Source organism: Topomyia yanbarensis, chromosome 2, assembly GCF_030247195.1.
Source record: "Topomyia yanbarensis strain Yona2022 chromosome 2, ASM3024719v1, whole genome shotgun sequence".
Taxonomy (NCBI): domain Eukaryota; kingdom Metazoa; phylum Arthropoda; class Insecta; order Diptera; family Culicidae; genus Topomyia; species Topomyia yanbarensis.
In genome coordinates this window covers 73,996,861-74,010,648 of record NC_080671.1, presented here as the reverse complement: position 1 = coordinate 74,010,648, position 13,788 = coordinate 73,996,861, and the positions used below count along the sequence as shown (strand labels likewise).

Sequence of the window (13,788 nt, the reverse complement as noted above, 5' to 3'; positions counted from 1 at the left end):
GAACATTTGGATTTAGAACTATGTTGCTTCCCAAATATTTGTTTGGTTCCCTTCACAGCTTGATCATGTTAATGATAATAAAAAAACATTCTCATTCATATATAATTTTATTTGAAATCATTATCAATCAATCGAAGGTCCAGAAAACAGCTTATGCTAAAAAGAAGGCGAAATCAAAGAAGGTCGAAATTTCATTTAAAATTAATAATATTCCAAAAATATACTTCGAAAATTTTAAAGAAGGCAAATCAATTTCATTGTATTTATTGTATTTCAATGAAATTCTAAAATTATTTCCATTGATTTGGTCTTGTTCCAAAGAAGGCTAAATCACATAGAAATTTTTAATATGAAGTGAAACTTAAAATAACTGAAGGCGTTTTCAATGCACTGGTACTGTAAAAAACTGAAACTGTAAACTTCATTTAGATTAGAATAACATTCTACAAATAATTCCAAAGAAAAATGCATATTTATAAGAAGGCAGCATCTCTGACAGATACATTTACAATCTGTAAAATTTCAAAGGTTCTAGAAATATTTATACCAAAATTTTAGAAAATGTTTATATTTTTTCGTTTCCTTCCCTAATAAACATCTTATGATTCAAGAGCCTAACGACCTATTCAGCGTATCATCCAAACGATATGTGGAATCGTTGCACTATATGGGTTAAAGTTCGTGTATAATATTTTTTATTAGGGTTTTACTTAATCTTTTTGAAAATCAATTAATGTATTCAGGGCAGTTTTAGAGTACTAGTAATTGGTTATCATAAAAATGTTGCCAACGGCGTGGAAAACAGCCTTTTCAATTTCAAAGATGGTCGCATTTCGAGGCGCTTTAAACTGAACGTTAAGGATTTACACCATTCTAGAACACGACATAAGCATGTTTCAGATATTTTTCTTTACGTAATAAAGAGATGAATCAAGATCCTAAAAATGGGATTCATAATACAAGTTTCAAATAATTTGTTCAGCATTTTCCTGCCAGCGCTTTTTTTTAAAATTCGGGCCCGAAATCTATCTCCTGTGATGTTTGATCTACTGCCAAAAACTAAAGTTTTTATCCAATTCCATGGAACAATAGCACATGGCTTACGTAGGATTTTTTTCGCTACTTTAATTTTACGCGAAACGCTGAAAATATCATTAAATTCAACGCCCCATCATTTATAGAATACCTATCCGTTTTTTAATTTCATTGCTTTCGTTTCTCTTAGTATTAAATTTTCCGAAAATAGCCAACAAAATCGATGCAGACATCATTTATTTAAAAAAAACTAAAATCCTTCGGACGTCGCTGGAGAAAATAATTTTGAACATGCTGTGCTGTATTATGCTTTTCACCAAAGATTACCACGCGACGGAATTGATTCAAAATAGTAAAAGAATTGAAAATAGGTATATTTATTTGCGTATTTTAACTGAATCCGCAAAATTTGGAACAAATATCAGGCAAAATATAGTGTCTGTTGATCAGGAATTAGACAGTCATGAATTTATTCACTTCTTGCGGCGGGAAAATTGTAAAGTATTTGTTACTATTTTGGTACCCATTTAGCTTATTGATATCCCTCCCATTAGGGTGCTTTTTATTCCTCACTCGATATTTTTAAATTCCCCCAAGTTTCAATAAAAAATCAAGTCAATTCGTTGATTAGTTTTTGAGTTATCGTCTTCGCCAATTTAAAAAACACGGTTTCTAGAAAAACGCTATTAAAGGGTGTTTACATCAAATTACATACGAAAAAACGCTGTAGAAAACAACCCATTCAGTATTTTCTCTTGAAAATGTAGGTAGAAGTAGTTTAGAGTGTATTCTTTACACTGTATTTTTAACGTTATCAGTTTTTTGAAAATGGTTGCCGATAGACACCAGACGCTCCCCTTAACTTATTCTTCCATTGTTTGGTGGCTTAGTTTGCTTATTCACACATATCATACATAGTTTGCTTATTCACACATATCCTCTTATGCTCGCTGCTGGTTAACATGAAGGTTAGTGGCGCAGAAAGAAGTGTCAACTACGCCGTGAACTTATTGTTTTGTCTGTAACAGTTACGTACATGAGTCGTTGAAAGGTCGTAAAATTTAAACGTGATTTGAATCGAGTTTCTCGTACTTTGGTCGAATAAGAAAAACCAAGATCTTATAAACAAGCTCTGTGAACTCTCCAAAAAGCAAGCTTAAACAATTTCATGCAATGTTCTATTTTCAGCAATACTTACACTGATAAAAATTTGAATGTAAATTCTATTTGCTTAAAATCTATAGCGGGCCTTGCACATTCAATATTTTTGTCGGTGTTGAATAAAGTATTGTACGTGTAATGGAAAAAAGTTGTATTGACGATGTACATTTTAAATGGAATTGACGTATTGAAGCAATATCGTCAATACTCGTATTGATAAAAATATCGAACGTGTAAGGGCCGTTAATAGAGTTCTATGCAAATCATTTCACTCCCACTACTTAGGGGTTTCTTTTCCTCCAGCTGTCATATGTAAAACTGTCAGTCTATTTAAAACGTTTCAAATAGCTTGTCTAAAGTATTTATGATGGTGTTTAAATGCTCTGTGTCACTGTGAAACTCATTCCGGAAAGAAATTTCAAACTTGCCAAGCGCACACATTCGTGTCCATTGTACATACTATTTTTGCGCACACATAATGTATATGTGCCTATTGTTATATAGAACAGAAATGTATGTATTATGAAAGGTTTTGTTATGAAAGGTGAATGTAAAATTAATATTTCTTGCGAGTTTACACATTCGATTTATGTGCCTGAAAATAGTATCTATATACCACCGCAAATTTCGAAAATTTATGCTTAAAATCAATAGGTATTACATGTACACTGAGAAACAAAAATATGCATAGTTAGCATACTTTCTATTCCTGTCTCTTTTCTTCTGCTGTGATTTTTATGCATTTTCTAGCATATACTTCTAGCACAGACTAACAGACATAACACTATGAGGGAATTCCTACAAAAAACATCGATCCGACAATTTTCTCAGAACACTAGCTCCACCTTTTATTCACAGTCCCAAACACTCATTTGCTAGTGTTACCCCTCAGGTTTGGAAACAATTTTTCGCTAGTGATCTATCCCTCATATGCTTGTTCATATGTTAGTGGCGCCATAATTTCAAATGTGGCCACAGTCCCAACTACAAATATATTTAAAATGACCGTTAAAGCGGGCGAAGCATTGTTTTCGAGTGTTATGTCTGTTAGTCTGTGCTTCTAGTAAGCATTCAATGAGTGGATAGACCGAATATGTCCAATGCATAAAATTTACAGCAGAAACGAGAGGCAGACAGGAAAGTATGCTATCGATACATAAATAAAATTCTGCGTGTACTGTGCGGTTGGAAACTTTTCTCCGTGTTGTTATTACTCCGCATTACCTACACATATGATGACCCTTCGGTTCGTATGACGTCCGTGGTGAATTTGAACGTCAGATCTGGTTGAAGGTTAGCCAGCAATCAAAACAATTTTTTGTCAGTTCGTGCAATTACAAAATTGTGAATTTATCAATACATACGTTATCGTTAATCAACTGTAAGATATTTTCTTAAATAGAAAAAAATATTGCTATGTCACGGTTCAGTGGGGCACTCCAGCTTACGGATTTGGACGATTTTATTACCCCGTCGCAGGTACATCAAGCATAAAATCAGAAGAAAATAAAATTCATAAATGATACGTTTGCACCCACAGGAATGCATCAAACCGGTAAAAATAGAGACAAAGAAATCAAAAACTGGATCAAAGATCACCATCCAGGATGATGGATCATACATGCAAGCTACGTCTGTGAGTGAAGCTGAAATTAGTTGTTATCTAGAAGATATTAACGACATTTTATCGTTTGCTAGAGTGGCCTTCAGAAATTGGAAAAAGTGGAAATCACACTGGCAGATTGTCTAGCTTGTTCCGGTTGTATCACTTCGGCGGAAGGTGTTTTAATCACTCAGCAAAGTCAGGAAGAGCTTCTAAAGGTGATGAACGAAAACAATCTGGCCAAACTGAACAACCACCTGGAGGCAATCAAATGTATTGTATTTACAGTTGCTCAACAGCCGATCATATCGCTGGCGAAAAGGTATAGCCTGTCACCGGAAGATTCATTTGAACACATTGCAGGTAGGCTTCATTTTGTTTTCAAAAACAAACACTGACCATTGTGCGAATCTTATTTTACAGGGTATTTCAAAAAACTGGGAGCAGACATTGTACTAGATACCAAAATAGCAGATGATTTAGCGTTGATCGAGAGTAGAAATGAGTTTATCGAACGATACAATACGAACAATCGAACGTTGCCGATGATGGCTTCAGCATGTCCCGGGTTCGTTTGCTATGCAGAGAAAACTCATGGCAATTTTATTTTGCCCTATATCGCGAGCACAAGGTTTGTTTGAAGAAAATCGCATAGTTATCAAATAATATTGCTTTTTTAAAGATCTCCGCAGCAAATAATGGGGGTACTAGTTAAAAAGTACCTTGCCAGGATGTTAGGAGTTAGTGGTGATCGCATCTATCACGTGACAGTAATGCCTTGTTACGACAAAAAGTTGGAAGCATCACGGGAGGACTTTTTCTCGGACGTGGAGAATTGTCGTGATGTGGATTGCGTGATAACATCTAGTAAGTTTAAGCTGTTAATTTTATTATTTGGTCCACTAGAATAACAATAAACCTTTTTCAGTCGAAATCGAGCAAATGTTGGATAGCTCCGATATTCAAATGCTACAAATCGTGGAAAAAGCGCCTATCGATTGGCCATGGCCAACCCCTCGGCCTCCCGTTTTTATGTGGTCTCACGAAAGTTCGGGTTCCGGCGGTTACAGTGAATACATCTTCAAATACGCTGCCCGTAAGCTGTTCAACATTGTCGTTGATCACGTGGAGTTTCAAAACCTTCGAAACAATGATCTTCGAGAAGCGGTTCTGGAGCAAAACGGTGAAGTGGTTCTCCGATTTGCGATTGCAAACGGCTTTCGTAACATTCAAAATATGGTGCAAAAGTTGAAACGGGGCAAGTGCACCTACCACTATATTGAAATAATGGCTTGTCCATCGGGGTGTTTGAACGGAGGAGCCCAGATTCGTCCCATACATGGGGAAACCCAACGAGAACTGACGGTGGAGCTGGAAACGATGTACAGGCACCTACCGCAGTCAAATCCGGAGAACGAAACGGTTGAGACGGTGTATACCACGTTTTTGGACAACTCAGGTGACAACAACAAGCGGAAAGAGTTTTTACATACTAATTATCATCCTATCGAGAAGCTTAATACGGCTTTGAATATCAAATGGTGAAAGATATGCTTGTTAGCGGAGTTTTGTTAAAGTTTTGGAAATATTTGGAAGAAATATCCACTATTTGTTTATACTGGGAAATTATTTTTTAAATATAAAGACTTCTGGAACAACAAACTACAGTTTGCACGTTGTTGATTGTTTATGATGTCCAGAATGGATGAAGAGCCGATGTCCTTCATGTTTCTCCATACAAAAATCATTTTCCATTTTGAACAGAGGGAAACTCCCAAAAACAAATTCAAAACATGCTGCAGTCTTAGAGAAAGCTTCAAGGTATCCCGTTTGGAAGTAACAAATTTTTTTTTTGAATACGGCCGAAAAACAAACTTTTTGGCTTTGAAAATGTCTTACTCCATTATATGGGGCTACGTGCCATTCTGAAATATCTCCTATGTAACGAAACTATCACCCTTATTCTTGTTTACGACGAATGCGAGATTCGAACGAAAACGGTTCCTATTCTCGTTTACGGCAGCAAAATCAAATGGGCTTACTATTCGTTCGAACGAATCTCGCGTTCGTCGTAAACAAGAATAGGGGTGTATGTAACTGCATAACTCCGCTATTACTAGATGGATATTAATAATTTATACACCAGCCGATTCAGAAATGCCTAACTTGACTATTGGTGATAATTATGTATTTGTGCAATAGAAGTAGTCAATTGAAATCGATAAAATTGGAAAGTCGCGAAAAAAGGAAAATTGCTATTGTTGAGGCAGATTTTTCAGGCAGAGCCGTCAATAGCACTTAAGTAGCTCAATCAAACACGAAAAGTTATAAATAAAGGTGTTGCGTGTCCGTTTGAAACGGTTCTTGCTCTTATGCCAAACGAACATCATGACTATAATGTCCGAACGATACAATAAACGGTAGACCCTATGGATTTTCGGCAATGTTGGCATTTGCACACACTCGCACCTAAGTGATAATCAAACACAGGTAGTTTATAAATAAAGGTACTGTGTGACTATTTCAAAGATTCATAAGCGTCGCTCGCTTGCCAAACGAGCAACATGATAGCTATATCGTCCGGATGGTACAATCGTTCGTGTACATGCAACATTTTACATCGAGTAGGATGGAGATTAACTTGCACACGGCAAGGAAACAGGGACATGTTTTACACGGTTCAACTGTATGCGAGCCATCACTGCCGAAAATCTATAGAGACGCCTTGGATTTTTGGCAGAGGTGGTATTAACTCTCACACAGTTAAACCAACGACACGACGAGACACTTGTATTTCGAAACTGTATTTTAAATATGACTATCCCTTAGTGGCTCAGGTAACTGGTAGTGTTAAATGATATTTTCTTAGAAAATGCATGGAACTAGCAACACGTTTGTTACTTTTCCAAAGGGCCCTTATAGTTGGTATAGTAACCGTCGGAATCCTTGGTCACGCAGAGGAAAATAATTCGAATCAACAACGTTGTGCCACCGAAGAGATTCTTCCGGTGTAAAACTGGCACCCGTTTCCGTGCCGTGTACAAAGTGTATCGTGCACTGTGCGAATGGCGTCCACCGTCTAGATCCATTTCCGGGATCCGAACTGCCTTTGCGATTGCCCGTTCTCATTTTCATTATGCTGTTTTCGGTTTTAGAATCAAGTCGCCCTAGATTCGCTCTAATGTTTACAATATTCATACAAATGTGACAGTTCCGAGCGAACCTAGAAATCAGCAAGTCGTTAGCCTAGATGACCTTTTCCAGAAGATTACCAAGAGGATCCAGCAGGCATATAGGCCGATACGATGCTGGATCTCCTTCCCTGGTTTTGGTAGCAACACCAGCTTCTGGATCTTCTATCTGTCCGGTAAGTAGCCTTCGTCCAGGCATTTCTGTAAAACTATCCTGAAAATGTCCGGAATCGCTAGGATCGCGGTCTTCAGTGCCACGTTGGGGATACCGGCCGGACCGGAAGCTTTCTTCGTTTTCTGCCCTTTTGCCACTATAACGAGCTCGTCGTTGAATACTCGATTCTCACCGTCAGCATCAACGTACGGTAGGGTGACCATATGAGGCGAGTAGAAAACCAGGACAGTCGAAAGGGGACTGCCTCCCCCCGTTACTTATCAATCGACTGTGCTTTCTCCACAGCTTTTCGGCAGTTACAAAGATCTTGGGTCGGGCAGGCAGAGCTTCGGCAGTAAAAAAGTTCTGTGGGTCTGAAAGGAAGAGCTCTACCAGAAATTTTTTTGTGGGAATTCGATCACCGTGCTTTTTAGGATTTATACACACACACGCGAAGTTCTTGCTATACCACCACCAGCGAAAGTTTCATGCTGTGCAGGAACAGGCGAGAAGTTTTCAGCACTAAATACACGTCGTTGAAGCAAAGCAGAAACATCAACGGTCGCAAGTAGCTTCCCTGCGCTATATCTGGCAATCTCGAATGACAACCATTGGTAAGCAGTATCACAATGATCGGACACGTTGTGCGTAGATTCTGTTATTCCAGCATTCGTTGGTGGCTGAGTTGCAACTCCGGTTGTTGGTGATTTAGTTAATGTTGTTGGGTTTGCTCGCAGTTGATGTTGTTTTAATAGAGGCTTTCACACATGGTTTGGCACATAGGGATCTGTCCTTCATATGTGCGCAGCGTGATTTGAGATTTGCTTCCCACGATACGAACACCATTGGATATACCTGGAAAAAAGTTTCTCCAGGTTTCAAACTTTCACTGTTACGTACTTCGACATCAATAGTGAATTTATTGGTTGTACGCGGGGATAGATCGTGCAGACTCACACCAGTCTTATCTTCGTCAATCTAAACGGGTATCTTGATTCTAACATTGACATGCGCAACGACGTGTTGCATGTTGTTTCCCATAGCAAAACTTTTCGCCATGGCCAAAGTTTTAATGCTATCAGTACCGCATTACGAGTATGCGCCTTTATTAATTGTTCCACTTCGCGCACACAAGGGCGGATTGGACAAACGACCACTGTATTGGATCGAAGATTGTTCAAATTTTCCTGCTGAGTTTCAATCATTTTTATATAAACGATCGATACCACATCAATGAAAATAACGGTGCATTATTTTCCACACTGGCTTGGGACAACTGTTATTTTTCGATTGCTTTGCTGGCGCGGTACATATAGACGGCAGACTGTATGTTGAAACGTTCGTTTGATTCACTGCACTGTTACCAAGCAGCGTGATTATAGCTTCCGATCCGATTGAGATGGAAAAGTAGACTAATTAGGAACTGGTATTGATCCTAAAGGGATTCCATAATTACCAGCTCGAGAGAGCGCTCAATAAGGTTATTCCACGACAGTTATTGTTGTTTCGCCATTTTCCTTTTTATGAAATGGATTTACAGTAAAACGAAAAACAGCCACTTGCAAGAGAACTCTAGAAGAAGCAGAATCGCAAAAACTTCGATGTGTCTTCTTAGAGGTAGGCACTAGAGGAAATTTTTCGGATCCCGGAATCATTGTTTCATCGACATTGCTAGCGGCCAGAGTTTAGTGCACAACTGGAATCGGTTCGATTTGTTCGATTGCCAAATGTTGTTGCAAACAGACTACAGCTCATTCATATGGTACGTACATACGAACGCCTCTTTCTCTTTTCAATTTCCATGTAAAAAAGTTAGTTGGAATAAGAAATAACGAGGTACTATCGAGAGATTAAAAAATGCATCGGATGGTACAATTGAGAGATTCGAGTGTATTAAGTTTTGTTTGTCGTACTCTGGAGAAGAGTGAATAAAGCGAAAACTCAAAAATAATTAGAAATATAACGAGTGTTCAATAAAAAATGAGAATTATTTCAATACCTTTCTGTAATTGAAGAAAAGAGCGTAATTTTTTTTTCTCTCCAAGACAATTGCTCTCTGAACTTCATATAAATGGGAGACATGGTTCATTTCGCTCGGGTGCTGTCAGTTCAATCAAAGATGGCGTCGAAACAGCAAGTACTCCGCGAGCGTGTTGTGCGGTTTACACTTGGCCATTGTGGAAAAAAGTTTACGGTAGACACCTTTCGAAACAAAAACGTGCCCGTGAGCACAAATCCTGGCATCCCTGAGCGTGGAACGGAAGGCCGGTATCGGCCGCCGACGAAGATAATGACGAAGAAAAAGAAGGAGGCGTTGAAAAAGCTGTTCGACAACAAGGACGAAACGAGTTTGCGCGATGCCGGCCTTGATTCACCAAGTCCTCAAGATGAAGGACATCATCTGTCGGAAGAAGACTCGGTCCCCCGACGACATTGACGAGAAGATAGCGATCGGGAAATCGCAGTGCTGGTGGATGACGAACAACTACCGCGAGACATTGCTGCTCTCGAACACCCACATTCCAGGAAATGACAGCTACTATTCCAGCGACAAGTCGGCCACAAACCCCGAAGTAAAATATTAGTTTAAGCATAAATTTAAAAGAAATGTTAAGCATAAATTTAAAAGAAATATCGGACAGAGGAATTTCAAAACCGTGGTTCAAGCCGAGCGGTCTGGCCATCAATCAACAAGTGTACCAGGAGGAGTGTCTTGAGTGTATTCTTCTGCCGTTCTTAAAGGAGCATCATGTGGTTGGGAAGTACGTCTTCTGGCCGGACAAGACGTCTTCCCATTACGCCAAGAAGACGCTGTGGTATCTTGAGCAGAAGAAGATACCGTACGTGCCGAAAGAAAAAAAAACCCCACTAACTTGTCCCAGTGCCGTCCCATTGGGGTTTTTTCGGCTCCCTCAGTGCTTTAGTGTATAAAAATAATTGGCGAGTCAAGGATACGAAGCAGTTGACTACCAGGATCCGGAATTGTATCCGGAAGAAGGACGTCAGTGCCGTGCAGTGCTCTTGTGAGAACATCGCGACTAAGTTGCGTTGTACTGCTAATATTCATTGACATTTTTTTGAAGAAAAAACATTTTGTTTTATAATAAAAAATACTGAATTCGTTGAAGATTTTTTTTTGTTTTTCAACTACATGACTGAAAAACTCTCATTTTTATTGAACACCTGTTATTGGGCTTACAGGAGAAAAACCAGGACAAATCAAGCTTTTTCCTCGACTTCCCAGGACACCAGGACAGTCATTAAAAAACCAGGACATGTCCTGGGAAACCAGGACGTATGGTCACCCTACGTACGGTGTAGGCGACCATGATCATTAGCTTGCGTGAAAACCTTTTTGTACTCTGGGCATAGGGAGGCTCCCGGCAGTTTTCGTAGCGCTCAGGCTGTTTCACATTCCATGTCACTTTACGGTTGTCCGGGCATGCCCCAGTCTCAGGTGATTCGCATTCGATAAAAAATGCCAAAACGTTCTGATTCCTGCAGTAGAAGACAAAGGGTTGTTGTCGGGAAACTCTAAGCTTGCTCAAATGACCCTATTCCACGCTTTTCAAAACAATGACGATGCCCGCAATGACGAATCTCATATACCAATTGTAAGTAGGGGTCTGCCCACTAATCGGGTTCTTGTTTGCCCGGCGAACCCTTCTTTTCAGGGCGGCCTAGGTGCTTCTACCGGAATTTCGGATTTTCGTAAAACAAAAAAAGGTAAACAAAATAAAATAAATTACTAAATTTACCGACTTTGTTGTCCTCCAGCTCTCCACTTCACTGTTGCTGCTGGTGACTTACTGCTGCGGGCGGAAAGGCGGGCGTTTTCTTCCGACCGACCGGGACAACAACGGCCGCGTTCTCCTTTGGTCGTTGGCTGCTCCGGCAGCGGTCCTTGACAATTAGCTAGGGAGGTGAGCTTGGCTCCTTTGTTGGAACCTCCCTAGCGACGTTGGTGACAAATCACCGGATTTACTTGCACCCCGCAATGAATCCCTGAAGAAGTGTTCTTCCCAGATGGAGCCGTTATCCTGCCTGCTTCCCTCTCCTTGACTGTTAGCTGCAGAGGAGAGCAAGGCTCGTTCGACTTATCCTCCGCAGCGAGAGGGGCGGGTGCGACGGATCCTTAACTGTTAGCCGGGGAAGCGAAAACTCCTTTACAATTAGCTTCCCCCGACGGCGATCCTGCGCTACTAAATTCACTTGTGCCCAAACCTCGGGCCGGCACTTTACGACGGATAACTTTCCGGTACACACGCGTACTTCGCACTACGGCTATTGTGGCTGGAAATTGTCCCGAACTGGTGTAACGGGGACGTCTGTATTCTACCGTTGTCTGTCACTATATGCTTTTTCACGATGGCCGCCTTCCGCACTCGACCATAACAAACCGCCAACCGCCTTGTCGCATAGCTGTCAACGATGAGCAGCATAACCAGTGCACACATATTTTCGCAAGAGGAGAGCGGTAGCCTACCTAAGCCCTGTGTTATTAATTCACAATTGTCGAACAAAAATTATTACACCTATCTGCACGTACAAGAACGCAAAACCAACGTCGTTGGCAAAACTATATAAAAATTTACAAGAAAAAGTGAACGGTATCGAAACAGCGGTGAGCATAAATTTTCGTAAACAATACACTCTACGGAGAGAGTACGCACGAAAGGGTATATTTCCACCCAGTGCTAAATTGTTACCCTGACGGGTTACACAATCGACTCAGCTCGGCAAATCAGGACAATGTATGCATTTGTGTGTACTAATGTCATGTAATTATCTCAGCAATGGCTGAACCGATCTTAACGAAGCTAGTTTCAAAGGAAAGGGCATATCGTGGCAATTGAGTGCTATTAATTTGTTTAGGTTTAGGTTACTAAAACATCTCAGAAAGTAAACAACATTTAGTTTCTGAGATGTTTTAGTAAAAACACGACATGTTTTAAGCATATATTTTTCAAAAAAAAAACAACCACGCCATATGCATATACTTAATAGTATAGAAAGCCAAAATACCTTTCTAACAAGCCTAACCACCAGTTGCCATTCCCCACGCGTCACCCCCTTCTCTTTCTATCTTTGTAATCGTGGCAACTGCTATTTCTCTGTCCATTTCTAAGTTGTGTCATAAGATGTTTTACTAATCTAAAATATTTGTTGATAGCCAATCTTATTTGATGTGCGCGGCGTAATTGTGTAGTACTATGCTATATTTCTCCTATGTGGAGAAAAATTTCGGTAAAAACTATTTTTCTCTTTAATTGTTTTACGCGATCTTTGCGCGTGAAGAGCAGCGTTGCCAACATTATTTTCAAAAAAACTGGAACCTTCTTGAAAAAAAAACTGGAAAAAACTGGATACTCGAAAAAAACCTACTTTACCCTTGTAATATTTAAGTCAACGATTCAATTAACGTAATTTTAAGTAAACACGTATGTTACATACCTTTTACTTGATATTTTTTGATATTGCTGTCCAAATTTTTAAAAAATATTAAAACATTCAAATTTGATTGTAATGGTAATAGTTACAAGTTGTAATTTTACGATTTTAATCTACACATCCACAAAATCCTAAATTTAAGACCATTTGCTAAACTTGAGAATGCGCTTAAACCTTTCTTACGATACCACTATAGCAACTAGCTGAGAATTCAACAAATGTTCATCAAAATATTTGATACAATGTACTGCCACCTTTACTGCCCATAAAACCATATAAGTCCCATATGGATTTTTGTCGAAAATGAGTTATCTGTTGGATTGTATTCTGTACCATCACTGAATCACAAAACACAAATAAGATTATCAGGTTTGTTTAGGAAATATCGAAAAAATACCAAAACATGTTTATCCCATCCATAAGGTTCAATTAAAATGTAAATCTTGAACTTTTATGGGCAGTTTATGTTTGAGTAAAATTTATTCGAAATTGAATCAAAATGTACATTCCCGAACCGTTTTACTCACAAGTAGTATAAAAAAGTTCAGGTTACAGTGGATTAAAATCATATTCAGGAGCACTCTGAATCATCCCATCGCTTGCTTGAAAATTCTTTGAATCAAGTTACAATTTGTGAGAAAAAAAAACTAAATAAATAAATATTTAAAAAACTGGATAAAACTGGCTCAAATTTTAAAAAACTGGAAGATTTTTTTGATTGTCTGTTTGACTGGATGTTGTAAAAAAAACTGGGAGAATCCAGTTTAAACTGGAAGGTTGGCATCGCTGGTGAAGAACATAAAACCTACACACTTCGAAAAAACTACTTTTCGTTTTTTCTTTTGACGCAAACAACATTGTGACCTATTTTGTAGTCTGATTGTACATGTTATAAATATATTATGTCTCTTTTGATGTGAAACTCGATTGAAGAAGATGGGAAATTGTGAATGACGCATATTATTACATGTTCTTGAATTTAAATTCTAGTGAATTGGGTAATTAAGCCATGTGCTGTTTTTGTTTTTTTTCAGATGCAGCTGACGTTAAAGATATGTAATCGAGCTTTTTTTTCATTTTTGTACACAAAATATCAAATAACAATTATTTTTAAAAATTGAAAAATACGACACCACTTTCCATTGAGCTACCTTTTCCTTTTGCTGGGATAACTGTCAAAAATGCTAACCCAT

General features: G+C 38.9%; 1 protein-coding gene across 1 annotated transcript; it reads left to right on the top strand.

Annotated features, from left to right (window-relative positions):
- The first annotated feature begins 3,492 nt into the window (after nt 1–3,492).
- Nucleotides 3,493–5,466, top strand: LOC131678464 (probable cytosolic Fe-S cluster assembly factor CPIJ010948). The gene is made up of 6 exons (XM_058958638.1): nt 3,493–3,675; nt 3,737–3,832; nt 3,895–4,162; nt 4,223–4,430; nt 4,482–4,666; nt 4,728–5,466. Exons 1-6 carry the CDS (start codon nt 3,613–3,615, stop codon nt 5,342–5,344), a joined length of 1,437 nt encoding a protein of 478 aa, XP_058814621.1. The 5' UTR covers nt 3,493–3,612; the 3' UTR covers nt 5,345–5,466.
- The last annotated feature ends 8,322 nt before the right edge of the window (nt 5,467–13,788 follow it).

What these genes read in the sequence shown, in the direction of transcription:
- LOC131678464 (XM_058958638.1), top strand. Translation starts at nt 3,613, where the DNA reads ATGTCACGGTTCAGTGGGGCACTCCAGCTTACGGATTTGGACGATTTT. An exon ending in CATACATGCAAGCTACGTCT is followed by an intron (nt 3,833 to 3,894) that starts GTGAGTGAAGCT and finishes ATCGTTTGCTAG; the next exon opens with AGTGGCCTTCAGAAATTGGA. An exon ending in TTCATTTGAACACATTGCAG is followed by an intron (nt 4,163 to 4,222) that starts GTAGGCTTCATT and finishes CTTATTTTACAG; the next exon opens with GGTATTTCAAAAAACTGGGA.